The following is a 27870-nucleotide window of genomic DNA, read 5'->3' as shown; positions in this document are numbered from 1 at the left end:
GGAATATTAGGGGGGGGCTTCTTCACGCAGAGAGTGGTGGGAATGTGGAAAGAGCTGCCGGATAAAGTGGTAAATGCATTTAAGAAAAACTTGGACGGGTTCATGGATGAGAGGGGTGTGGAGCGATATGGTCCAAGTGCAGGTCAGTGGGACTAGGCAAAAAATGGTTCGGCTCAGACAAGAAGGGCCAAAAGGCCTGTTTCTGAGCTGTAATTTTCTATGGTTCTAATTGTGCTGGCTTTTTTCTGTCTCTTTGTACAGATATTTGATGAGAAATGCTCACGTTGTACTGTACCAATCTCTGAGGGTTTGCTGCATTATTTGTAAAAAGTGAAAAATCTTCAATAAAAATGTATTTTAAATGAACCTACCGGTCCCGTTGCCACGGGGTGCAGGCAGGGCTATCCTTATGCAGTTCTTTGCCACCTCAGTGAATATCTCGGGATTCCTGCAAGCGGCTGGTCCCAGGACTCTCAGGATGTAGTTAATCTCTCTGGAGCCCAGGCTCCCGGACACCACACCAGAGGTTGTGCTGCCTGCCCCGCTGGTCGCAGCCGAACGCACCACCTGAAGATGGAGGACAGAGCAGCAGATGATCATCTGATGTAATGGTCGCAGCTTTCCTGTGCAAGATTACATGAAGCCTGGAATTGGCGCCAGGCCGGGGGGGGGGGGGGGCTGAGATTTAGTTCACAAATCAGCCCCTTCCCTCATTTCTCTCAGGATCCTGGCATTCCTGCACTTTCATTTACATTCACTTGCACACTGCAAGTCCCAGTAGTGGTGGAAGTGATGGCAGAGAGCCCTCACCGGAGCGATACCGACACAAGTTACTAACCTGGGATCGACAGGCAGAGTATGAGAATTACTGCACGTCATGGAGGACCCCAATAAGTACAAGGGTTAAAACATGGGCATCGCTGGCTGGGCGAATCACGTGTCAGCCAGACCAGGTGAGAACAGATTTTCTCCCCTGAAGGACATTAGTGAATCAGATGGGTTTTTACAACAATGGTTTTGTGCTCAGTAGTCACGGTCATTTTTTTTTCATTGAATTTTAAATTGCACCATTGGCCGTGGTGGGATTCGAACCCAGTCCCCACAGCATTCCCCTGGGTCTCTGGATTACTAGTCCAGTGACAATGCCACTATACCACCACCTCTCTTGAAACTTCCCCATTGCTGTCCCACTAAAGCCTGTCTCTGCCAGCTCAAGAGCTCAAAATCCAGACTGCTGTGCATCTTTCTTACCCTCATTCCCCACCTCCACTCCCGCAACTCCTTGCCCGCCTGCTAATGGCAAAATCGCCACTCTTCATGTCCTGAACTCAAACTGCCTCAAAAAGCTGCAGCTTAACCCGTGCTGAACTAACGTGGAGCTTTTCTTCATCATCATCTGCACTCTGCCTAAAGGCAGCTGCTTGTCTCGCCGTCCTCTTTCCATCGCTCTTCACCCTGTGCCAAGCAGAAGAGGATGGGGTGACTGAGAGGAGAAGGGCAGAGGGAATTCCAGAGCCTAGGGCCCCCCAAGCAGCTGAAGGCACAGCGAGCAAACATTGGAGTGATGGGGACTGGATTGGCACAGCAGGTCGAATTTAGAAACTAGGAGTAATCCATTCGGCCCATCGAGTCTGCTCTGCCATTCATGATGATCTTGGCTGATCTTCAAATTCAATATCCTGATCCCCCCCTTCCCCCTCCATATCCCTCGATCCCTTTAGCCCCAAGAGCTATATTAATTTCTTCTTGAAATCACACAATGTTTTGGCCTCAACTACTTTCTGTGGGAGTGAATTCCACACATTCACCACCCTCTGGGTGAAGAAATTTCTCCTCACCTCAGTTCTAAAAGGTTTATCCCTTATCCTCAAACTATGACCCCTAGTTCTGGACTCCCCCACCATCAGGAACATTCTTTCTGAATCTACCCTGTCTAATCCTGTTAGAATTTTATAAGTTTCTAAACTCCAGTGAATATAATCCTAACCGACTTAGTCTCTCCTCATATGACAGACCTGCCATCCCAGGAATCAGCCTGGTAAACCTTCCCTGTACTCTCTCTATAGCAAGGACATCATTCCCCTGATAAGGACACCAACACAGCACACGATACTCCAACTGTGGCCTCACCAATGCCGAGGACAATACCTGGAAAACATCCCTATTCCTATACTCACATCTGGAGCGCAGAGAATCTCAGATGTTTGGATTATGGGCTGAAGGCGGTTGGGGTGCAGGGGTGTGTGTGTGTGTGTGTGTGCGTGTGCGTGTGCGTGTGTGTGTGAAGAATGAAGACAAGGATTTGAATTTTAAAACAAAGAGCCATTGCCAGACTGGGATGTAGGTCAGTGAGTGTAGGCATGATGGGTGACCTGGGCTTGATGTGAGTTGGATACGCAGGGAACAGAGATCGGGATGAGATGAAGTTTATGACGGGTGGACGATGATTGACAGGTCTGGTGGTCACAAAGGCACGGATGAGAGTTACAACTGAAGGATGGGTTGAAGCAGGAGAGGGGACAAGACAAGTGATGTGACGGAAGTGGGAAGCAAGAGGTCTTGGTGATGGAAGGGACATGGGGGTGGGAAGCGCACCTTGGATCCCTATCACCCAGCATCCATTTGTGAACTAAATCTCAGCCCCTTCCCACACAAGCTCCAGTGACTAAGCTGCTGAAGAATGACACAGTATAATCAGCAGACAGGCTTACCTTTTCCATGGTGTGTTTGAGCGTGCAGGGATCCTCGATCACATGTCGGAAAAGCAGTGTGACCAGCGGTGTGAAGCCGTTGAAGCCCGAGCCCTGCGTCAGATTCAGGATCATGCGGGTGCTGCCAAGCTCCGCAAACATCAGGGCACACTTGTGCTCGCGGGTCAGGCGCAGGCAGAGACGCAGCGTGGCATGCAATGTGTCAGGGTCCACCGGTACGCTGATCATGCTGACACACGACCGGATCAGCACCGCCATCTGCTCCTCCGACAGTCCCTGGATCACGATGTCGTTTGCTTTGACTTCTTCCCTCGGTTCCTTCTCCGCTGCAGACTCCAGAGCAGCTTCCACATCTTGGGTAATAAAAGAAAATATCAGAATTCAGGACGAGTGCCCAAAGCAGGGCTACTTAAACCCAATATTCAGATGTCACAAATTCTCACTCAACAAGAACAGGAATTTAGCACGCCTAACATCCTCTCACTTCACAACCAATGAAGGAGGTCTGAAGTATAGCCACAGAGAAGGTTCACTTGACTGATTCCTGGGATAAAGGGGCTTTGTCTTAAGGGGAAAGGTTGGGCAAGTCGGGTCTGTACCCATTGGAGTTCAGATAAAAGGAAGGTGGTCTTACGAAAACATATCAGATTCTGAAGGTGTGGCCGGGTGCAGGCGGGCAGGAATAAGGAGAATGGTATTGAAGAGGGAAATGAGGAATTTCTTCCCTCAGAAGGGTGGTTAGTCTATGGAATTCTCTCCCCCCAGACAGCAGTGGAGGCAGGGATGTCAGCAGTTGCAACGAAACATAGAGAAGATGCAAGACGGGGCGGAGAAGTGGCAGATGGACTTCAACCCAGACAAGTGTGTGGTGGTTCATTTTGGCAGGTCGAATAGGATGAAAGAATATAACATTAAGGGCAAGACGCTTGGCAGTGTGGAAGATCAGAAGGATCTTGGAGTCCGGGTTCATAGGACGCTCAAAGCAGCGTCGCAGGTAGAGGCTGTGGTTAAGAAGGCGTATGGAATACTGGCCTTCATCAATACAGGAATTGAGTTTAGAAATCGGGAGATAATGCTTCAGCTGTATAGGACCCTGGTCAGATCCCACCTGGAGTACTGAGCCCAGTTCTGGTCACCTCATTACAGAAAGGATGTGGAAGCCATAGAAAGGGTGCAGAGGAGATTTACAAGGATGTTGCCTGGATTAGGTGGCATGCCTTATGAGGATAGGTTGAGAGAGCTAGGTCTTTTCCCCTTGGAGAGGCGAAGGATGAGAGGTGACCTGATAGAGGTATATAAGATGTTGAGAGGAATTGATGGAGTGGATTCTCAGAGGTTTTTACCCAGGGCTGAAATGTTGCCACAAGAGGTCACATGTTTAGGGTGCTGGGGAGTAGGTACAGAGGAGATGTTAGGGGTAAGTTTTTCACTCAGAGGGTGGTGGGCGTGTGGAATCGGCTGCCGGTAGTGGTGGTGGAGGCAGATTCGATAGGGTCTTTCAAGAGACTTTTGGATAAGTTCATGGAAGTTAGTAAGATAGAGGGTTATAGATAAGCCTAGTAGGTAGGGACATGTTTGGCGCAACTTGTGGGACGAAGGGCCTGTTTGTGCTGTAGCTTTTCTATGTTCAGACAGCAGTGGAGACAGGTTCACTAAATATATTCAAGGCTGAGTTGGACAGATTTTTGATCAAAAAGGGAAAGTTTAAAGCTTAATAATTAGTGTCACAAGTAGGCTTACATTAACATTGCAATGAAGTTGCATGGATTTTTTGAGTCAGACATGTTGGATTTCAGTCCCACTCCAGGGACGTGATCACCCAATCCCAGCCGATGCACCCACTGTCTGTATTGGGAGTACTTCATCATCAGAGGTCTGATCTCTTAGATGACCCAGTAAACCTGGTCTTCCCTCTGGATCTAACAGATCCCATGGCGCTATTTCGAAGATGAGCAGAGGAGCTGCCCTCGTTGTCTGGGACCGTTATTTATCCTTCAATTAATAACAGTCAAAAGATATTTGGACATGGCTGTTTGGGGGATTTTGCTATGCACACAAGAAGTGGGAGGAGGAGGAGGCCATTGGCCCCTTGAACCTCCCCCTTTCAGTAAGATCGTGTTCAATTCCCGGCTTGGGTCACTGTCTGTGCGGAGTCTGCACGTTCTCCCCGTGTCTGCGTGGGTTTCCTCCGGGTGCTCCGGTTTCCTCCCAGTCTGAAAGACATGCTGGTTAGGGTGCATTGGCCATGCTAAATTCTCCCTCATTGTACCCGAACAGGCGCCGGAGTGTGGTGACTAGGGGATTTGCACAGTAAAGTTTGTTTATTTAGTAGTCACAAGTAAGGCTTACATTAAGACTGCAATAAAGTTACTGTGAAAACCCCCCACATTTGGGGATGGGCTGAATGGCATCCTTCTGTGATTCTGTGAATTGGTTCCTGCAAACCACGGCATTAAGTTGAAACACCGGAAGATGGAACCGATTTCCCCACAGGATGGATGTTCCTCCAGTCGGTGGGGCAAGGGCAGCATTTCTACCAGCTAATTACAACCTTACTGCCCAGAAGGTTGAGCCCTGGTCAAGGAGGAGGCATCTGACATGCATAGACAGCTGGGTTCAAATGGATCCCTTGAAGAGTATAGAGGATGTCGGAGTAGAGTTAAGAGAGAAACCAGGAGGGCAAAAAGGGGACACGAGATTGCTTTGGCAGATAAGGCAAAGAAGAATCCAAATACATAAAGGGCAAAAGAGTAACTAGGCCTCTTACATAGAATCATAGAAATCATAGAAACCCTACAGTGCAGAAGGAGGCCATTCGGCCCATCGAGTCTGCACCGACCACAATCCCACCCAGGCCCTACCCCCACATATTTTACCCACTAATTCCTCTAACCTACGCATCCCAGGACTCTAAGGGGCAATTTTTTAAACCTGGCCAATCAACCTAACCCGCACATCTTTGGACTGTGGGAGGAAACCGGAGCACCCGGAGGAAACCCACACAGACACGAGGAGAATGTGCAAACTCCACACAGACAGTGACCCGAGCCGGGAATCGAACCCGGGACCCTGGAGCTGTGAAGCAGCAGTGCTAACCACTGTGCTACCGTGCCGCCCTTACAGATCTTACGGATCAACAAGATCATCTATGTGCAGATCCACAATGGGTGAGATCCTAAATGAATATTTCTCATCAGTACTTACTGTTGAGAAAGAGATGGATGTTAGGGAACTTGGGGAAATAAATAGTGATGCCTTGAGGAGTGTACATATTACAGAGGAGGTGCTGGAAGTCTTAAAGCACATCAAGATAGATAAATTCTTGGGACCTGATGAAATGCATCCCAGCATGTTGTGGGAGGCTAGGAAGGAAATTAGCAGAGATATTTAAATTATCGACAGCCACAGGTGAGGTGCCTGAAGATTGGAAGGTGGCAAATGTGCCTTTGTTTAAAGAGGGCTGCAGGGAAAAGCCCGGGAACTACAGGCCATAGAACATAGAACAGTACAGCACAGAACAGGCCCTTCGGCCCACGATGTTGTGCCAAGCTTTATCTGAAACCAAGATCAAGCTATCCCACTCCCTATCATCCTGATGTGCTCCATGTGCCTATCCAATAACCGCTTAAATGTTCCTAAAGTGTCTGACTCCACTATCACTGCAGGCAGTCCATTCCACACCCCAACCACTCTCTGCGTAAAGAACCTACCTCTGATATCCTTCCTGTATCTCCCACCACGATCCCTATAGTTACGCCCCCTTGTAATAGCTCCATCCACCCGAGGAAATAGTCTTTGAACGGGTAGTGGTCGAAGGGTCTTTTTCCGGCTGGAGGTCTGCGACCAGTGGTGTTCCGCAGGGCTCTGTACTGGGACCTCTGCTATTTGTGATATATATAAATGATTTGGAAGAAGGTGTAACTGGTGTAATCAGCAAGTTTGCGGATGACACGAAGATGGCTGGAATTGCGGATAGCGAAGAGCATTGTCGGGCAATGCAGCAGGATATAGATAGGCTGGAAAATTGGGCGGAGAGGTGGCAGATTGAGTTTAATCCGGATAAATGCGAAGTGATGCATTTTGGAAGAAATAATGTAGGGAGGAGTTATACAATAAATGGCAGAGTCATCAGGAGTATAGAAACACAGAGGGACCTAGGTGTGCTAGTCCACAAATCCTTGAAGGTGGCAACACAGGTGGAGAAGGTGGTGAAGAAGGCATATGGTATGCTTGCCTTTATAGGACGGGGTATAGAGTATAAAAGCTGGAGTCTGATGATGCAGCTGTATAGAACGCTGGTTAGGCCACATTTGGAGTACTGCGTCCAGTTCTGGTCGCCGCACTACCAGAAGGACGTGGAGGCATTGGAGAGAGTGCAGAGAAGGTTTACCAGGATGTTGCCTGGTACGGAGGGTCTTAGCTATGAGGAGAGATTGGGTAGACTGGGGTTGTTCTCCTTGGAAAGACGGAGAATGAGGGGAGATCTAATAGAGGTATACAAGATTATGAAGGGTATAGATAGGGTGAACAGTGGGAAGCTTTTTCCCAGGTCGGAGGTGACGATCACGAGGGGTCACGGGCTCAAGCTGAGAGGGGCGAAGTATAACTCAGACATCAGAGGGACGTTTTATTACACAGAGGGTGGTGGGGGCCTGGAATGCGCTGCCAAGTAGGGTGGTGGAGGCAGGCACGCTGACATCGTTTAAGACTTACCTGGATAGTCACATGAGCAGCCTGGGAATGGAGGGATACAAACGATTGGTCTAGTTGGACCAAGGAGCGGCACAGGCTTGGAGGGCCGAAGGGCCTGTTTCCTGGGCTGTACTGTTCTTTGTTCACTCTATCTATCCCCTTCATCATTTTATAAACCTCTATTAAGTCTCCCCTCAGCCTCCTCCGCTCCAGAGAGAACAGCCCTAGCTCCCTCAACCTTTCCTCATAAGACCTACCCTCCAAACCAGGCAGCATCCTGGTAAATCTCCTCTGCACTCTTTCCAGCGCTTCCACATCCTTCTTATAGTGAGGTGACCAGAACTGCACACAATATTCCAAATGTGGTCTCACCAAGGTCCTGTACAGTTGCAGCATAACCCCACGGCTCTTAAACTCCAACCCTCTGTTAATAAAAGCTAACACACTATAGGCCTTCTTCACAGCTCTATCCACTTGAGTGGCAACCTTTAGAGATCTGTGGATATGAACCCCAAGATCTCTCTGTTCCTCCAGTCTTCAGAACCCTACCTTTGACCCTGTAATCCACATTTAAATTAGTCCTACCAAAATGAATCACCTCACATTTATCAGGGTTAAACTCCATTTGCCATTTTTCAGCCCAGCTTTGCATCCTATCTATGTCTCTTTGCAGCCTACAACAACCCTCCACCTCATCCACTACTCCACCAATCTTGGTGTCATCAGCAAATTTACTGATCCACCCTTCAGCCCCCTCCTCTAAGTCATTAATAAAAATCACAAAAAGCAGAGGACCAAGCACTGATCCCTGCGGCACTCCGCTAGCAACCAGCCTCCAATCCGAAAATTTTCCATCCACCACCACCCTCTGTCTTCGATCAGACAACCAGTTATCTATCCAATCGGCCAACTTTCCCTCTATCCCACACCTCCTCACTTTCATCATAAGCCGACCATGGGGGACCTTATCAAACGCCTTACTAAAATCCATGTATATGACATCAACTGCCCTACCTTCATCAACACACTTAGTTACCTCCTCAAAAAATTCTATCAAATTTGTGAGGCACGACTTGCCCGTCACGAATCCGTGCTGACTATCCCGGATTAATCCGCACCTTTCTAAATGGTCGTAAATCCCATCCCTAAGGACCTTTTCCATCAATTTACCAACCACCGAAGTAAGACTAACCGGTCTATAATTACCAGGGTAATTTCTATTCCCTTTCTTAAACAGAGGAACAACATTCGCCATTCTCCAGTCCTCTGGCACCATCCCCGTGGACAGCGAGGACCCAAAGATCAAAGCCAAAGGCTCTGCAATCTCATCCCTTGCCTCCCAAAGAATCCTAGGATACATTTAATCAGGCCCAGGGGGCTTATCGACCTTCAGTTTATTCAAAACTGCCAGGACATCCTCCCTCCGAACATCTATTTCCTCCAGCCTATTAGCCTGTAACACCTTCTCTTCCTCAAAAACATGGCCCCTCTCCTTGGTGAACACTGAAGAAAAGTATTCATTCATCACCTCGCCTATCTCTACTGACTCCATACACAAGTTCCCACTACTGTCCTTGACCGGCCCTAACCTCACCCTGGTCATTCTTTTATTCCTCACATAAGAGTAAAAAGCCTTGGGGTTTTCCTTGATCTGACCCGCCAAGGACTTCTCATGTCCCCTCCGAGCTCTCCTAAGCCCCTTTTTCAGCTCATTCCTTGCTAACTTATAACCCTCAATCAAGCCATCTGAACCTTGTTTCCTCATCCCTACATAAGCTTCCCTCTTCCTTTTCACAAGACATTCCACCTCTTTCGTGAACCATGGTTCCCTCACTCGGCCATTTCCTCCCTGCCTGACAGGGACATACCTATCAAGGACACCCAGTATTTGTTCCTTGAAAAAGTTCCACTTTTCATTAGTGCCTTTCCCTGACAGTTTCTGTTCGCAACTTATGCCCCCTAATTCTTGCCTAATCGCATCATAATGACCTCTCCCCCAATTGTAAACCTTGCCCTGCCGTACGGCCCTATCCCTCTCCATTGCAATAAAAAAAGACACCGAATTGTGGTCACTATCTCCAAAGTTCTCTCCCACAACCAAATCTAACACTTGGCCCGGTTCATTTCCCAGTACCAAATCCAATGTGGCCTCACCTCTTGTCGGCCTACCCACATATTGTGTCAGGAAACCCTCCTGCACACACTGCACAAAAACTGCCCCATCCGAACTATTTGACCTACAAAGGTTCCAATCAATATTTGGAAAGTTAAAGTCCCCCATGACAACTACCCTGTGACCCCCACACATAGTGCAGAGAAGGTTCACCAGGTTGATACCGGAGATGAGGGGTTTGGATTATGAGGAGAGGCTGAGGAGATTGGGTTTGTACTCGTTGGAGTTTAGAAGGATGAGGGGGGATCTTATGGAGACTTATAAGATAATGCGGGGGCTGGATAGGGTGGAGGCGGAGAGATTCTTTCCACTTAGTAAGGAAGTTAAAACTAGAGGACACAGCCTCAAAATAAAGGGGGGTCGGTTTAAGACAGAGTTGAGGAGGAACTTCTTCTCCCAGAGGGTGGTGAATCTCTGGAATTCTCTGCCCACTGAGGTGGTGGAGGCTACCTCGCTGAATATGTTTAAAGCGCGGATGGATGGATTCCTGAGCGGTAAGGGAATTAAGGGTTATGGGGATCAGGCGGGTAAGTGGTACTGATCCACGTCAGATCAGCCATGATCTTATTGAATGGCGGGGCAGGCTCGAGGGGCTAGATGGCCTACTCCTGCTCCTATTTCTTATGTTCTTATCTGCTTAGCAATTTCTTCCTCCACATCTCTATTACTATTTGGGGGCCTATAGTAAACTCCTAACAACGTGACTGCTCCTTTCCTATTTCTAACCTCAGCCCATATTACCTCAGTGTGCAGATCCCCCTCGAAGTGCCTTTCCGCAGCCGTTAAACTATCCTTGATTAACAATGCCACTCCTCCACCTCTTTTACCAGTTTCCCTACACTTAGTGAAACATCTATACCCCGGAACGTCCAACAACCATTCCTGTCCTTGTTCGACCCACATCTCCGTAATGGCCACAACATCGTAGTCCCAAGTACCAATCCACGCCCCAAGTTCATCTACCTTGTTCCGGATGCTCCTTGCATTGAAGTAGACACACTTCAACCCACCTTCCTGTCTACCGGTACCCACCCTTGACCCTGATACCTTCCCCAATACCTCATCACCCTCACTGACTTCTGGACTACAACTCCTTTTCCCACTCCCCTGACAAATTAGTTTAAACCCCCCTGAAGAGCCGTAACAAATTTCCCTCCTAGGATGTTGGTGCCCCTCTGGTTCAGGTGCACCCCGTCCTGTTTGTACAGGTCCCACCTTCCCCAGAATGTGTTCCAATTATCCACGTATCTGAAACCCTCCCTCCTACACCATCCCTGCAAGCACATGTTTAACTGCACTCTCTCCCTGTTCCTCAACTCGCTATCACGTGGCACCGACAATGTACCAGTGGGCCTAATGTCTGTAGTGGATAAGTTGTTAGAAGGTATTCTGAGAGACAGGATCTACAGGAATTTAGAGAGGCAAAGACTAATTTGGGGCAGTCGACATGGCTTTGAGAGTGGGAAATCATGTCTCACAAATTTGATTTGAGCTTTTTGAAGGGGGTAACCAAGAAGGTAGATGAGGGCAGTGCTGTCAAAGTTGTCTTCATGGACTTTAGCAAGGCCTTTGACAAGGTACCGCATGGTCGGTTAAATTTCACAGGATCCTGGGTGAGGTAGCCAATTGGATAGAAAATTGACTAAACAACAGAAAACAGGGTGGTTGTAGAGGGTTATTTTTCAAACTGGAGGCCTGTGACCAGCAGTGTACCTCAAGGATCAGTGCTGGGTCCATTGCTATTTGTCATTTATATTAATGATTTGGATGAGAACTTAGGAGGCTTGGTTAATAAGTTTACAGGTTACACCAAGATTCGTGGCACTGTGGACAGTGAAGAAGGTTATCTAGGATTGCAATTGGATCTTGATCGATTGGGCCAGTGGGCTGATGAATGGCAGATGGAGTTTAATTTAGATAAATGCGAGGTGATGCATTTTGGTAGATCAAACCAGGACAGGACTTACTCAGTTAATGGTAGGGCGTTGGGGAGAGTTATAGAACAAAGAGATCTGGGTGTACAGGTTCATAGCTCCTTGAAAATGGAGTCACAGGTGGACAGAATGGTGAAGAAGGCTTTCAGCATGCTTGGTTTCATTGGTCAGAACATTGAATACAGGAGTTGAGCGTCTTGAAGTTTTACAAGACATTGGTGAGGCCACACTTGGAATACTGTGTACAGTTCTGGTCACCCTATTATAGAAAGGATATTATTAACCTAGAAAGAGTGCAGAAAAGATTTACTAGGATGCTACTGGGAGTTGATGGTTTGAGTAATAAGGAGAGGCTGGATAGATTGGGACTTTTTTCCCCGGAGTGTGGGAGACTTAGGGGTGATCTTATAGAGGTCTATTAAATAATGAGGGGCATAGAGAAGCTAGATAGTCAACATCTTTTCCCAAAGGTAGGGGAGTCTAAAACTAGAGGGCATAGGTTTAAGAGGGGAGAGCTACAAAAGGGTTGAGAAGGGTAATTTTTTCATCCAGAGGGTGGTGAGTATCTGGAACAAGCTGCCAGAGGTAGTAGAGGCGGGTACAATTTTATCTTTTAAAAAGCATTTGAACAGTTACATGGGTAAGATAGATATAGATATGGGCCAAATACAGGCAATTAAGAACAGCTTAATGGTAAAAAGTGGGCAGCATGAACAAGTTGGACTGAAGGGCCTACTTCCATGCTGCAAACGCCAATGACTCTAAGGTTCTACACATACATCCCAATGCAATCAGACCTCTGTCCCAAGCTTCCCTGAGGTGCAGCCAACTTGGTTTTAGCTCGAGCCCGACTAGCAACCTCTGGTGAAGAAACCATTTGGCTCCTCAAGTCCGCTCTGCCAATCAATAACACGTCCACTTTCCCGCCCTTTCCCCGTACCCTTGATTCCCTTACTGATCAAAAATCTCAGCCTTAAATATAGACAAGGACTCTGCCCCATGCAGCTCTCTGTGGCATCCTCATCTCAGTCTTAAATTGGCACCCCTTTATCCTGAGACTACGCCCTCTGGACCTAGACTCTCCCATGAAGGGAAACATTGTGTCAGCATTCACCCTGTCAAGCACCTTAAGAATCCTATGTTGTTTCAATGAGATCACCCCTCATTCTTCTGCATCAGCATGTATACATATAATAAAATTATAAAAGATGAGGTGGCGCAGAGTTGCAACATCGAAACGGACTTTGTTAATTCAAAACAGGGTGTTAATTTAGAAGTGTCATTCGTCATAACTCCAACGGATAGGGAACCTTGAGATTCAGAGTTCAAATCTCCCACCTTCACCAGTTAAGTCCCAAAATCTCATAGTTTGAGAAGGGGGGGGCGGGGGGGGGGGGGGGGGGGTAACCTCCCACCTCTGGCCTCAAACTCAACTTCGCAGTGATGAGGCCTCAAAAGTCACCGAGTGGTGTCCGCTGTGGTGGTACCACCCTCGCTTCTGAAACACAAGGGCCTGGGTTCAAGTCCCAGTCTAGGGCTTGAGCACAAAACTCGAGGCCGACACTCCAGTGCAGGACTGAGGGAGCAGTAGGGTTATCCCCATGTTCAGGCCCTCCGTCAACATGACTGAAAGAGGCACCATTGTGTAGTTATGCAGGACGTTGCCGAAACCACATCTCGAATACTATGTGCAATAAATGCTGGCCTTGCCAATGATGCCCACACCCCATGTGAACGAATCAAATTAAGATTCTATACGGTGTCCACACGCAAAACTGACAGGGAACCATTCACCAAATCATAACCCTAGTTTTGATCAGTGCACATTTCTCAGGTGAAAATAAGGAAGTTGTGTGGATCTTGTTCAAAACCTTGCTGAAATAAAGGTAGCGTACAGTCTTTTAATAAACCCAGTTCAGGCAGTGATCAGAGTTTCACCATTTGAGCATTTCGTCCCAATCTTCTGGGGAAACTGGTTGTCTCAATCAATTAAACACTAGTGACCATCTCCGAACGCGTTGAAGTGAATGGATGTTGGCTTGGAACCGAAACGCTCCAAGGCTCACCATAAGGAGGAAGGTTCGTACCGTTGGCTTTCTCTTCCTTGGGTTTGGTCTCTGGCTCGGGCTCCGGCTCGGGTTCCGGCTCCTTCCCCTCCTCCAGGGTTTTTTCCAAGTCTTGCACGAATTGGGAGCTGCTGCTTTTGCAGTTGAGTTCCTTTCGGGGCAAGCGCTGTAAAGTCAACATCACCGGCCGCCGGTTTCCGGTCTCTTCATTTACCTAAGTATAAAAAGGGTCAGAAAGAGTGTTGGGTTACAGCGGCATTACAAAGGGGGCACAGGCCTGCAGCTCGAGGCACCAACACGTCTGACAGTCCGTGGGTCACAGCAACCTTAGAAAAGGGTGCCTCATGTGAACCCTGCAAAAGAACGATTACAAATGGTCAGCAATTTGATCGGGACACCCCTTGCTACCACCTAGAAGGACAGGGGCAACAGACACAAGGGAACAGCACCAGTCTGAGAAACACCTTTTCACTCAGACGTGGTGGGAATCTGGAATGCACTGCCTGGGAAAGCAGTGGAAAATCGGAAACCTTACAATCTTTAAAAAATATTTGGATGAGCACTTGAAAAACCAAAACATTCAAGGATATGTACCAAGTGCAGGAAAATTGGACTATTGTGCCTTGAGGGATAGTTATGGTCAGTGCAGACCCGATTTCTGTTCTCTATGATTCTATGACCTGCAAGTTCCCACCCGAGCCATTTACCATCCTGACCTAGAAATATATCGGCTGTTCCTTCCTCATCGCTGGGTCAAAATCCTGGCACTCCCTCCCTAACAGTGCTGCAGGTGTACCTACACCACGTGGAGTGGCTCAAAAAGGCGGTTCACCACATCTCGTCAAGGGCAATGGGGAATTGGTGGCATCATAGTAATGTCAGTGGACAAATAATCCAGATGCACAGACAAATTGCTCTGGGGACACAGGTTCAAATCCCACCAAGGCAGCTGCTGGAATGTAAATTTCATTTATATCTGGAATTCAAAACCAGTCTCGGTAACGGTGACCATGAAACTCACCATAGTCGTAAAAACCCATCTGGTTCACTAATGCTGGCCAGCCAGCGACACCCATGTCCCACGAATGAATTAACAAATGTCCCCGCCAGGGAAGGAAATCTGCCATCCTTACCTGGTCTGGCCTACATGTGACTCCAGACCCCCAGCAAGATGGTTGAAACAGCCCTAACAAGCCACTCAGTTCACGAGCGATTGTGAATGGGCAACAAATGCTGGCCTTGCCAACATTTAGGGAATTTAAATTTAGGGAACATTAATTGAAGGTGGCATTGGAAAGAGAAGTACACAGAAACTAGGCTATACTGGTGCTTCTGCTCCACACGAGCCTCTTTCTATCCCCATGTCCCTCTTTTCCCTCTGTCCAACTTCCCCCATTTCCCCCTTTAAATGTACCTGAACCATTCACTTCAACTGCTCCCCGAGGGGGAGTTCCACACTCTCACTGCTCCCCGAGGGGGAGTTCCACACTCTCACTGCTCCCCGAGGGGGAGTTCCACACTCTCACTGCTCCCCGAGGGGGGGGTTCCATACTCTCACTGCTCCCCGAGGGAGAGTTCCACACTCTCACTGCTCCCCGAGGGGGAGTTCCACACTCTCACTGCTCCCCGAGGGGGAGTTCCACACTCTCACTGCTCCCCGAGGGGGAGTTCCACACTCTCACTGCTCCCCGAGGGGGGGGTTCCATACTCTCACTGCTCCCCGAGGGGGAGTTCCACACTCTCACTGCTCCCCGAGGGGGAGTTCCACACTCTCACTGCTCCCCGAGGGGGAGTTCCACACTCTCACTGCTCCCCGAGGGGGAGTTCCACACTCTCACTGCTCCCCGAGGGGGAGTTCCACACTCTCACTGCTCCCCGAGGGGGAGTTCCACACTCTCACTGCTCCCCGAGGGGGAGTTCCACACTCTCACTGCTCCCCGAGGGGGGGGTTCCATACTCTCACTGCTCCCCGAGGGGGAGTTCCACACTCTCACTGCTCCCCGAGGGGGGGGTTCCATACTCTCACTGCTCCCCGAGGGGGAGTTCCACACTCTCACTGCTCCCCGAGGGGGAGTTCCACACTCTCACTGCTCCCCGAGGGGGAGTTCCACACTCTCACTGCTCCCCGAGGGGGAGTTCCACACTCTCACTGCTCCCCGAGGGGGGGGTTCCATACTCTCACTGCTCCCCGAGGGGGAGTTCCACACTCTCACTGCTCCCCGAGGGGGAGTTCCACACTCTCACTGCTCCCCGAGGGGGAGTTCCACACTCTCACTGCTCCCCGAGGGGGGGGTTCCATACTCTCACTGCTCCCCGAGGGGGAGTTCCACACTCTCACTGCTCCCCGAGGGGGAGTTCCACACTCTCACTGCTCCCCGAGGGGGAGTTCCACACTCTCACTGCTCCCCGAGGGGGAGTTCCACACTCTCACTGCTCCCCGAGGGGAGATAGATTGGGACTTACTCTCTTTACTCTCCCTGAGTAAAGCGGTTTCTCCAATACTGGGTACTGTAATGTCCTAACTGTGTTCAAGGTGTGGGTTTTCGCAGAAAAGAAAAAGATGTGGTCTGCACACGTGGATTCAAACTAACAACAACAGATTTATTGAAGAGCTGCTCTTTGCACAAGAGTACAAATCTGAAAGTAAAACAGCCTATGGCAACACCCTAACGACATCACCATCAAATCATGTATTGCTTCCAAGAGCTGATCACATTTAAATATTCACAGGTACGGCTATTGGGGCTATCCTACCCTGATGGCCTCCGGTTTTGGTTACTCACAAGTGGAAACATCTTTGTGTCTACTCTAAAAAGCACTTCTCAAAGCGACTCCCAAGTCTGTTCAGTCTTTCCTGTGGAGTTGTAACCTCTCAGTTCGGTTTCCACATGTGACATAGTAAATCAATACCAGGAGACAAGAGAGATGGGCAGGCCTGCTCTCACTCCCACTACTTCACAATCCTATACACCTCCGCAGCTTGCCTACAACTGAATGATACCCGTTCTACACTATTCACTTCACTGTCAAAGCCACACGTGCAACATGGCATCATGACCTGTGTTACTGTCTCCCCCCAGAAACCCTGCGCACTCATCAATCAACCTCCGATCACATATAGCAAGGTCACTCTGTTGACCCCATCCCCGTCATTTAATTATGCTCTGCATTTTAATTCCACCGACACGCCTTGGATCCTCTCTCGGCAGAAATCCCAGTTTTACAATTTTCAATTGACTGCTAACCTCAACAGCCCCCCGCCTGCTTCGTTTGGGTTGGTGGGCAGTGCTGCCGTTTCATCTTTTCTCTAAGGGCAGCAGCCACGTTTATGGTGCCAGCCGATGACAGGGCAGCACTTCTCATTACCTGCACCATGGTGTTGAACTGCACGGTGTACCTCCTCCGGCCAGCCGTGAACCGCACGCTGGTCTCTCCCGCCCTCCAGGCCGCGTCAATGGTGCTGTTGTTGCTCGCGCTGTAACTGCACCACCGCCCCGAACGATCATCAAACCACCTCCAGTTATTGCCAGTTGGCTGCAGATACTGCAGGAGAAATGTGACAGGTTATCCCAATTCTGACTAGTCACTTGTCACAAACAGTCGCTTTTTTGTGCCAAACCAGAATATTGCTGAAAAAAGAGACACATGCTGTCGAAGCTTTTTGTCTTGCATCTTGTCATCAGGACGATTCGTAAAGATACTAAATGTAAAAGGAACAACAATTTATATTTCATGAGACGAGAGTGCTGACTGGTTGGCAACTGGAACCCAACTAACACAGGAGAGCTGAGTCTCCAGACCCACAGCAATGTGCTTCTCTCTTAACCACTCTCTGAAATGACCCAAGCGAGCCACTCAGTTCAAGGACAATTGGAGATGGGCAACAAATGCTGCCCTCGCCAGGGAAACCCCTATCCTGTGAAAGAATAAAGATGTTCAAAATTATCCTGGTAACTTATTTTGAACCTCAGCAGCAATGGGCAAGGCCAGTTTGGGCGAATCACAGAAGTATTTGCACCCGTACGAATGATTCAGCAGCTGTCACCTTGTTCATCTGCGCTCTCCTCTTGGACGACACGGACATCTTTTCGTAGAAGTCAATCAGCAGCAGGACGGGAGTAATCCACCTGATCAGGGGCAGCAACATAAAATAGTATTCTTAGAGCTCTGATCTGACATACAAAAGCCGGGAGCAGTAACATAACAGCCGAGGGCCTGGAGCCCACTGTCTCCGTGACGCAGGGAAGGGTTCACACATCACAAGTTGTCCCTCGGTTCTGGAGAGAGAGCTGAGTGAGAAACTGTAGCGGGCCGAGGTGGTGGTGGTGGGGGTCGGTCTATATAAAACTATGACTAATAAATCCAATTGGGGTCATTGAGGAGAAACTCCTTTACCCTGAGAGGTGAGGATGTGGAATTTGCTCCCTAGGGAGCAGTCAAAGCAAAGAGCACCGATGCCTTTAAAACGGGAAATTGAGTAAACATGAGGGAGGAAGACACAGAAGGATAGAGTGATGGGGAAGAGAAAGTAGGGTGGGACAAGATGGGTGAAGCCAAAACACCAGCAGAGACCAGTTGGGTCGAACGGTCTGTTTGTGCGGTCAATACTTCTGCATCCTTCAGTCCAAAGATGTGCGGGTTAGGTTGATTGGCCATGCTAAAATTGCCCTTAGTGTTCTGAGGTGCATAGGTTAGAGGGATTAGTGGGTAAAATATGTAGGGGTATGGGAGTAGGGCCTGGGTGGGATTGTGGTCGGTGCAGACTCGATGGGCCGAATGGCCTCTTTCTGTGCTGTAGGGTTTCTATGATTTCTATGATTTCACTTCTTGTTTGAAAGGAGCCATTTTCCTTAATTTCACTAAACTTTAACTTAAAGAGCCCAAAAAATCCAACCAGGAGTCACTGACCACAAGAAAAGGGACGCGATTATCAGATTATGATGGGCAGTCTGAACAGAGGCAGCTGGCCAGTATGGAGCAAGTTTGAAGACACACCGCCCACTTCCCCCCACACGCGCGCACACCCCCCCCACACCCATATCGCACGCACACCCCCCACACACACACCCCCCCCACACCACACCCCCCTCCACACACACACCCCCCCCACACCACACCCCCCTCCACACACACACACCCCCCCCACACCACACCCCCCTCCACACACACACACACCCCCACACCACACACCCCCCCCACACCCATATCGCACGCACACCCCCCACACACACCCCCCCCACACCACACCCCCCTCCACACACACACCCCCCCCCACACCACGCACCCCCCCCCCACACCACACACACACGCCCCCCACACCACACACACACGCCCCCCACACCACACACACACGCCCCCCACCACACCACACACCCCCCACCACACCACACACCCCCCACCACACCACACACACCCCCCACCACACCACACACCCCCCACCACACCACACACACACCCCCCCACACACACACACACCCCCCCCCACACACACACACACCCCCCCACACCACACACACACACCCCCACACACACACACACCCCCCCCCACACCACACACACCCCCCCCCACACCACACACACCCCCCCCCACACCACACACACCCCCCCCCCACACCACACACACACCCCCCCCCACACCACACACACCCCCCCCCACACCACACCCCCCTCCACACACACACCCCCCCCCACACCACGCACCCCCCCCCACACCACACACACACGCCCCCCACACCACACACACACGCCCCCCACCACACACACACACACCCCCCCCCACACACACACACACCCCCCCCCACACCACACACACACCCCCCCCACACACACACACACCCCCCCACACCACACACACACACCCCCACACACACACACACCCCCCCCCACACCACACACACCCCCCCCCACACCACACACACCCCCCCCCACACCACACACACCCCCCCCCCACACCACACACACACCCCCCCCCACACCACACACAACCCCCCCACACCACACACAACCCCCCCACACCACACACACACGCCCCCCACACCACACACCCCCCCCCCACACCACACACACACCCCCCCCCACACCACACACAACCCCCCCCCACACCACACACACGCCCCCCACACCACACACACACACCCCCACACACACACACACCCCCCCCCACACCACACACCCCCACCCCCACACACACACACACCCCCCCCCCACACCACACACACACCCCCCCCCACACCACACACAACCCCCCCCCACACCACACACACGCCCCCCACACCACACACACACGCCCCCCACCACACACACCCCCCCCACACCACACACACACGCCCCCCACGCCACACACACACGCCCCCCACACCACACACACACGCCCCCCACACCACACACCCCCCCCACACCACACACACGCCCCCCACGCCACACACACACGCCCCCCACACCACACACACACGCCCCCCACACCACACACCCCCCCCACACCACACACACGCCCCCCACGCCACACACACACCCCCCCCACACCACCCCCACACCCCACACACACCCCCCCCACACACACACACACTACCCCCCCATACCCACACACTCCCCGTACGCACCCCCCCACACACACACACACACCCACACCACACACCCCCCACACACCACCCCACACCACACACCCCCCCCCCACACCACACACACACCCCCCCCACACCACACACACACTACCCCCCCCCACACACACACACTACCCCCCCATACCCACACACTCCCCCCCCCACACCACACACGCACCCCCCCCACACCACACACACACCCCCCCCCACACCACACACACCTCCCCCCTACACCACACACACACCCCCCCCCACACCACACACACCCCCCCCACACCACACACACCCCCCCCCCACACCACACACCCCCCCCCCCACACCACACACCCCCCCCCACACCACACACACCCCCCCCCACACCACACACACCCCCCCCCCCACACCACACACACCCCCCCCCACACCACACACACCCCCCCCCCACACCACACACACCCCCCCCCCACACCACACACACCCCCCCCCCCCCCACACCACACACACCCCCCCCCCCACACACACACGCCCCACTGAGCACTTACTTGGGTGTGTGCACATCCTTCTGTTCCTTGGCAGCCTGGAGACAAGGCTGTGCTACCTCGAGCAACTTGATCAGGACGCCCAGAATGCCACTCGTCTCCACAATCCTGGCGCAAGTCAGCTTGAGTTCCTTTGGGGTGGGGGGGGAATAAAGACGCAGACATGGGGTCAGAGATAGGCTGCCGACCCAGATTCAGGAGGAGAACCACCTTCCCAGCAGGCCAGGTCTCAACAGTTCGCTCTTTCTGTCAGAGTGCACACAATCTGGACGCATCTCCAATCCACACCACTTTCACAAGACAACTATGACTAAAGGAATCCCACCTTAAACCCAGAGTCTAGAGGACATAATCTCAGCGTAAGAGGATCACCCATTTAAGACAGAGGAGGAGGAGGAGGAATTTCTTCCCTCAGAGGGAAGTGAATCTGTGGAATTCTTTACCACTATGGGGCAGTGGAGATTAGGTCATCATGTATGATGACCAGTAGAAATGGCAGAGGTGCTTAATGAGTATTTTGCCTCGGTTTTCACAGAGGAGAAGGACATGGGTGGATGTACTGTGGGCTTGCGGTGGACTGAAAAGATTGAGTATGTGGAATTTAACAAAGAGGTTGTGCTGGAATCTTTGAATGGCATCAAGATAGATAAGTCGCCAGGTCTGGATGGGATGTACCCCAGGTTTCTGTGGGAGACGAGGGAAGAGATTGCAGAGCCTCTGGCGATGATCTTTGCGTCGTCGATGGAGACGGGGGAGGTGCCGGAGGATTGCGAATGTGGTTCCTATTTTCAAGAAGGGGAATAGGGATTGCCCAGGAAATTACCGACCGGTGAGTCTAACCTCAGTGGTTGGTAAGCTGATGGAGAAGATCCTGAGGGACAGGATTTATGAGCATTTAGAGAGGTTTAGTATGTTCAAGAATACTCAGCATGGCTTTGTCAAAGGCAGATCGTGCCTTACGAGCCTGGTGGAGTTCTTCGAAAATGTGACTAAACACACTGACGAAGGGAAAGCGGTAGATGTGGTTTATATGGATTTTAGCAAGGCGTTCGATAAGGTCCCAACCCCACCAACCAATCCACAACCCCACCAACCTTCGTGTCGTCGGCAAACTTACCAACCCATCCCTTCACTTCCTCGTCCAGGTCATTTATGAAAATGACAAACAGCAAGGGTCCCAGAACAGATCCCTGGGGCACACCACTGGTGACCGACCTCCATTTAGAAAAAGACCCACCTGTACACACACTCTGCCTCCTTTGGGCAAGCCAGTTCTGGATCCACAGGGCAGCAGCCCCTTGGATCCCATGCCCTCTCTCTTTTTCTAGAAGCCTTGCATGGGGGACCTTATCGAACGCCTTGCTAAAATCCACATAAACCACATCTCCCGCTTTCCCTTCGTCAATGTGTTTAGTCACATTTTCGAAGAACTCCACCAGGCTCGTAAGGCACGATCTGCCTTTGACAAAGCCATGCTGAGTATTCTTGAGCATACTAAACCTCTCTAAATGCTCATATATCCTGTCCCTCAGGATCTTCTCCATCAGTTAACCAACCACTGAGGTTCGACTCGCCGGTCGGTAATTACCTGGGCTATCCCGATTCCCCTTCTTGAAAATAGGAACCACATCCGCAATCCTCCAATCCTCCGGCACCTCCCCCGTCTCCATCGACGATGCAAAGATCATCGCCAGAGGCTCTATAATCTCTTCCCTCGCCTCCCACAGTAACCTGGGGTACATCCCATCCGGACCCGGCGACTTATCTATCTTGATGCCATTCAAAGATTCCAGCATAACCTCTTTCTTAAAGTCCACATACTCAATCTTTTCAGTCCACCGCAAGCCCACAGTACATCCACCCAGGTCCTCCTCCTCTGTAAAACCGAGGCAAAATACTCATTAAGCACCTCTGCCATTTCTACTGGTTCCGTACAGATTTTCCCGCCTTCACCTTTTATAGGCCCTGTTCCTTCACGTCTCATCCTTTTACTCTTCACATATTTGTAGAACGCCTTCGGGTTTTCCTTAATCCTACCTGCCAAGGCCTTCTTGTGACCCCTTCTGGCTCTCCTAATTTCCTTCTTTAGTCCCTTCCTACAAGCCGTATACTCATCTAGATCCCTATCTTCGCCAAGCTCTCTGAGCCTTTTGTACGCTTTCCTTTTCTTCTCGACTAGGTCCCGCACAGCTTTCGTGCACCACAGTTCCTTTAACCGACTAACTCCTCCCTGTCTGCTCGGAACGTTGTCCTGTAGAACTCTAGACAGACATTCCTTGAAAAACTGCCACCTCTCTTCAGTAGATTTCCCCGAGAATACCTCCTTCCAATTTACTCCTCTAATTTGCTGCCTTATGTCTTCATATTTCTCCTTACTCCATATAAACGCTTTCCTAGCTTGCCTGATCCTCTCTTTTTCCAATGCAAGCATAAAGGAGAGATAGAGTTATGATCGCTATCCCCAAGATGCTCTCCCACTGAGAGATCTGACACCTGTCCAGGTTCATTGGTCAGTATCAGATCAAGTACAGCCTCTCCTCTTGTAGGCTTGTCCACATGCTGTATCAGGAAACCCTCCTGAACACACCTGACGAACTCCTCCCCATCCAATCTCCTTACCCTAGGGATATTCCAATCTATGTTTGGGAAATTAAAGTCCCCCATCACAACAACTCTGCTATTATTGCAACTCTCCAGGATCTGTTTCCCTATCTGCTCCTCCACCTCCCTGTTGGGCGGCCAATAGAAAACTCCCAGCAAAGTGATCGACCCCTTCCCACTCCGAACTTCCACCCACAGAGACTCTGTAGACAATCCCTCCACAGCATACACCTTCTCTACAGCTGTGACACTATCCCTGATCAGCAGTGCCACTCCACCCCCTCTCTTGCCTCCCTCCCTGTCCTTCCTGAAACATCCGCATCCCGGCACCTGGAATATCCAGTCCTGTCCCTGAGACATCCAAGTCTCCGTAATGGCCACCACATCACACTTCCAGGCATTGATCCACGCTCTGAGCTCATCCCCTTTATTCACTATACTCCTGGCATTAAAGTAAACACATCTCAATCCTTTGGTCTGAGCTCTCCCCTTCTCTATCCCCTGTCCATCCGCCCTCTTGCACTGTCTATAACCCTTCTCTGTTTGCAAGCTAACTTCCTCACTCCCAGTCACCTCGTCTCGATCCCCTCCCCCCAACCTATCTAGTTTAAAACTCTCCCCAGTCGCCTTAGCCAACATTCCCGCCAGGATATTGGTCCCCCTGGGATTCAAGTGCTACCCGTTTTTTGTGTACAGGTCACACCTGCCCCTAAAGAGGTCCCAATGGTCCACGAACCCGAATCCCTGCCCTCTGCACCAGTCCCTCAGCCACACATTCATCCTCCACCTCACTCCATTCCTGCCCTCACCCTCCCGTGGCACAGGCAGCAATCCTGAGATTACTACCTTTGCTTTCTTCCTTCTCAGCTGTCTCCCTAATTCCCTATACTCTCTTTTCATGACCCCTTCCTTCCCACATCAGTGTCCCAATATGTACCGCTACCTCAGGCTCCTCTCCCTCCCCCCTCAGGATTTCTGGGAGTCGACCAGCGACATCCTGGATCCCGGCCCCAGGGAAGCAGACCACCATCCGAGACTCCCGCCTGCCTCCACAAAAACGCCTGTCCGACCCCCTTACTGTCGAGTCCCCAATTAACATTGCCTTCCTCCTCTTTTCCTTAGCCCTCTGAGTTACAGGGCCGGACTCCACTCCGGAGACACGGCCACTGCTGCTTCCCCCAGGTGGGCTGTCCCCCCCAGCAGTACTCAGGCAGGAGTACTTGTTGTGTAGGGGCACATCCACCAGGGTGCTCTCAATCACCCGAGCTTTACCCTTCCTGGCTGTCACCCACTTGGCCTCCTCCCGTGGCCCTGGTGTGACCTCCTGATGATAGGCTCTTGTCTATCACCTCCTCATTCTCCCTTAACAGCCTAAGATCCTCGAGCTGCTGTTCCAGCTCCCTAACACGGTCCCTCAGGAACCGCAGCTCGACACACCCCTCACAGATGTGGATGTCCGGGAGGCCAGGTGCCTCCAGGACCTCCCACATCCTACACTGGGAACAACACACTGGCTTCACACTCATATTTGACCCTTTATACCAAGATACACAGAGAAAAGTAAATAAGAAATTAAAAACTCACCCCTGCTCGCCCTGTCCCCGAAGCCGTGAGCCAAAGCCCTTATAGCTCACACTCTGCTTCCCACTCACTCCGCTGCCCGCTCCCGACTCTGCCCGCTGTATGCTGCAGCCTACCTTTTATACTTCGCGTGCTTAAAAAACCCTTCCCAGACTCCTTAGCAGCCCACTTCCGGTTTTCAGTTTAAAATTAAAAGAAAAATACTACTCAAAAAATAAAGGCCAAAAACCACACTAACTAACTAAATAAATCTCTCACCAGCACTCCTGCCACAAATCACTCCCTCTCTGCTTGCTCCAGTGGAACAATGAGGCATGATCTCATTGAAGACGGAGCAAACTCAATGGACCGAATGGTTTATTTCTCTTCCTACAGTCCATAGCCTAAGAATCAATCTAGCTCTGTCTTCAAAATATTTTAAAACTCCGCTTCCAGCGCAAAGAACAAAAGAACAAAGAAAATCATAGCACAGGAACAGCCCCTTCGGCCCTCCAAGCCTGCACTGACCATGCTGTCTGACTGAACTAAAGCCCTTATCCTACCGGGGACCATACCCCTCTATTCCCATCCTATTCATGTATTTGTCCAGACGCCCCTTAAAAGTCACTATCATATTTGCTTTCACGACCTCCCCCGGCAACGAGTTATATCAGGTCTCCCCTCAACCTCTGTAGTTCCAGTGAGACCCCCCCTCAACCTGGAACTCTGTAGTTCCAGTGAGACCTCCCCTCAACCTCTGTTTTTCCAGTCGTACACTTTGGAAAAAAGAATAGAGGCATGGACTATTTTCTAAACGGTGACAAAATTCATAATGCTAAAGTGCAAAGGGACTTGGGAGTCCTAGTCCAGGATTCTCTAAAGGTAAACTTGCAGGTTGAGTCCGTAATTAAGAAAGCAAATGTAATGTTGTCATTTATCTCAAGAGGCTTGGAATACAAAAGCAGGGATGTACTTCTGAGGCTTTATAAAGCACTGGTTAGGCCCCATTTGGAGTACTGTGAGCAATTTTGGGCCCCACACCTCAGGAAGGACATACTGGCACTGGAGCGGGTCCAGCGGAGATTCACACGGATGATCCCAGGAATGGTAGGCCTGACATACGATGAACGTCTGAGGATCGTGGGATTATATTCATTGGAGTTTAGGAGGTTGAGGGGAGATCTGATAGAAACTTACAAGATAATGAACGGCTTAGATAGGATGGACGTAGGGAAGTTGTTTCCATTAACAGGGGAGACTAGGACGCGGGGGCACAGCCTTAGAATAAAAGGGAGTCACTTTAGAACAGAGATGAGGAGAAATTTCTTCAGCCAGAGAGTGGTGGGTCTGTGGAATTCATTGCCACAGAGGGCTGTGGAGGCCGAGACGTTGAGCGTCTTCAAGACAGAAATTGATAAATTCTTGATTTCTCGAGGAATTAAGGGCTATGGGGAGAGAGCGGGTAAATGGAGTTGAAATCAACCATGATTGAATGGTGGAGTGGACTCGATGGGCCGAATGGCCTTACTTCCGCTCCTATGTCTTATGGTCTTATGGTCTTATGGAGAACAAACCAAATTTCTCCAACCTCTCGTCATAGCTAATGCCCTCCATACCAGGCAACAACCTGGTAAATCTTTTCTGTACCCTCTCCAAAGCCTCCACATCTTTCTGGTAATGTTGAACACTATATTCCAAGTGCAGCCGAACTGTAAAGCTGCAACATGACTTGACAATTTTTAAACTCAATGCCCCGGCCAATGAAGGCAAACATGCCGTATGCCTTCTTGACTACCTTCTCCACCTGTGTTGCTACTTTCAGTGACCTGTGTACCTGTACACCCAGATCTCTCTGCCTATCAATACTCTTAAGGGTTCTGCCATTTACAGTATATTTCCTATCTGTATTAGACCTTCCAAAATGCATTACCTCACATTTGTCCAGATTAAACTCCATCTGCCATCTCTCTGCCCAAGTCTCCAACTGATCTATATCCTGCTGTATCCTCTGATGGTCCTCATCGCTATCTGCAAATCCACCAACCTTTGTGTCGTCCGCAAGATTATTAATCAAACCAGTTACATTTTCCTCCAAATCATTTATATATATTACAAACAGCAAAGGTCACAGCACTGACCCTTGAGGAACGCCACTTGTCACAGCCCTCCATTCAGAAATGCATCCTTCCACTGCTACCCTCTGTCTTCTATGACCGAGCCAGTTTTGTATCCACATTGTCAGCTTACCTCTGATCCCATGTGACTTCACCTTCTGCACCAGTGTGTCATGAGGGACCTTGTCAATGGCCTTACTGAAGTCCATGTAGACAACATGCCCTACCCTCATCAATCTTGGTCACTTCCTCGAAAAGCTCGATCAAGTTAGCATCTTTTGAGGAAGAGAGTTCTGAAGATTCACGAATCTGAGAGAATATTTCTCCTCATCTGTTTTAAATGGGCGATCCCCCCTTATTGTTAAAACAGTGACCCTACTTTGAGCAACTGCAGCACTGGCACAAAAAGGCAACAAGGCAACCCCATTGCCCTTTTTTCCCCCACTGCACATCATCTGTTCTCCATTTCTCCCCACCCCACTCTTCATACTCATTCAATCCCCTCGACACGGCCTTCTGTCTGTGCACTAATCCCCATGAAATCACTCCCGCGTCCCCTCCCAAAGAGCTGTACAAGCGATACAAAACCCGTACCTCAAACAGGAGGGTGACAAGAAGGATCCTGGTGGCGAGGTTGGAAGCCTGCGGGAGCGTCGCCATCTGGCTGGTCCACTCTGCCACCGTCTTGGTGTCGCTCGTAGTCAAGGGGAGCGCCGCTGTGATGAGGACGTTGGCAGCTTCCCATACCTGTTGAAAGACAAACACTGACCTCCACTGCAAACTTAGAACATACAGATGGCACATGTGCCCAGGGTAGGGGAGGCACAAAAGAATCTGAAGAGAAAAAACGTGAGCTAAGGACAAGACCGGTGGTAAGATGTGAAGAATACATATACATTTTT

General features: G+C 50.4%; 1 protein-coding gene across 1 annotated transcript in view; it reads right to left on the bottom strand.

Annotated features, from left to right (window-relative positions):
- LOC144488670 (E3 ubiquitin-protein ligase HUWE1-like) overlaps window positions 1-27870 on the bottom strand; it is a gene marked incomplete at both ends in the record, with an annotated part of 64049 nt that overhangs the window by 7259 nt on the left and 28920 nt on the right. The window contains 7 exons of the mRNA XM_078206757.1: window positions 372-567; window positions 2712-3064; window positions 13577-13790; window positions 16943-17119; window positions 17622-17703; window positions 20697-20824; window positions 27563-27715. Coding sequence (XP_078062883.1) covers window positions 372-567; window positions 2712-3064; window positions 13577-13790; window positions 16943-17119; window positions 17622-17703; window positions 20697-20824; window positions 27563-27715 — 1303 coding nt within the window. The remainder of the gene's footprint in view (window positions 1-371; window positions 568-2711; window positions 3065-13576; window positions 13791-16942; window positions 17120-17621; window positions 17704-20696; window positions 20825-27562; window positions 27716-27870) is intronic.

The sequence above is a fragment of the Mustelus asterias genome, unplaced genomic scaffold, assembly GCF_964213995.1.
Source record: "Mustelus asterias unplaced genomic scaffold, sMusAst1.hap1.1 HAP1_SCAFFOLD_1756, whole genome shotgun sequence".
Lineage (NCBI taxonomy): Eukaryota > Metazoa > Chordata > Chondrichthyes > Carcharhiniformes > Triakidae > Mustelus > Mustelus asterias.
This window is presented reverse-complemented; position numbering and strand designations above follow the sequence as displayed.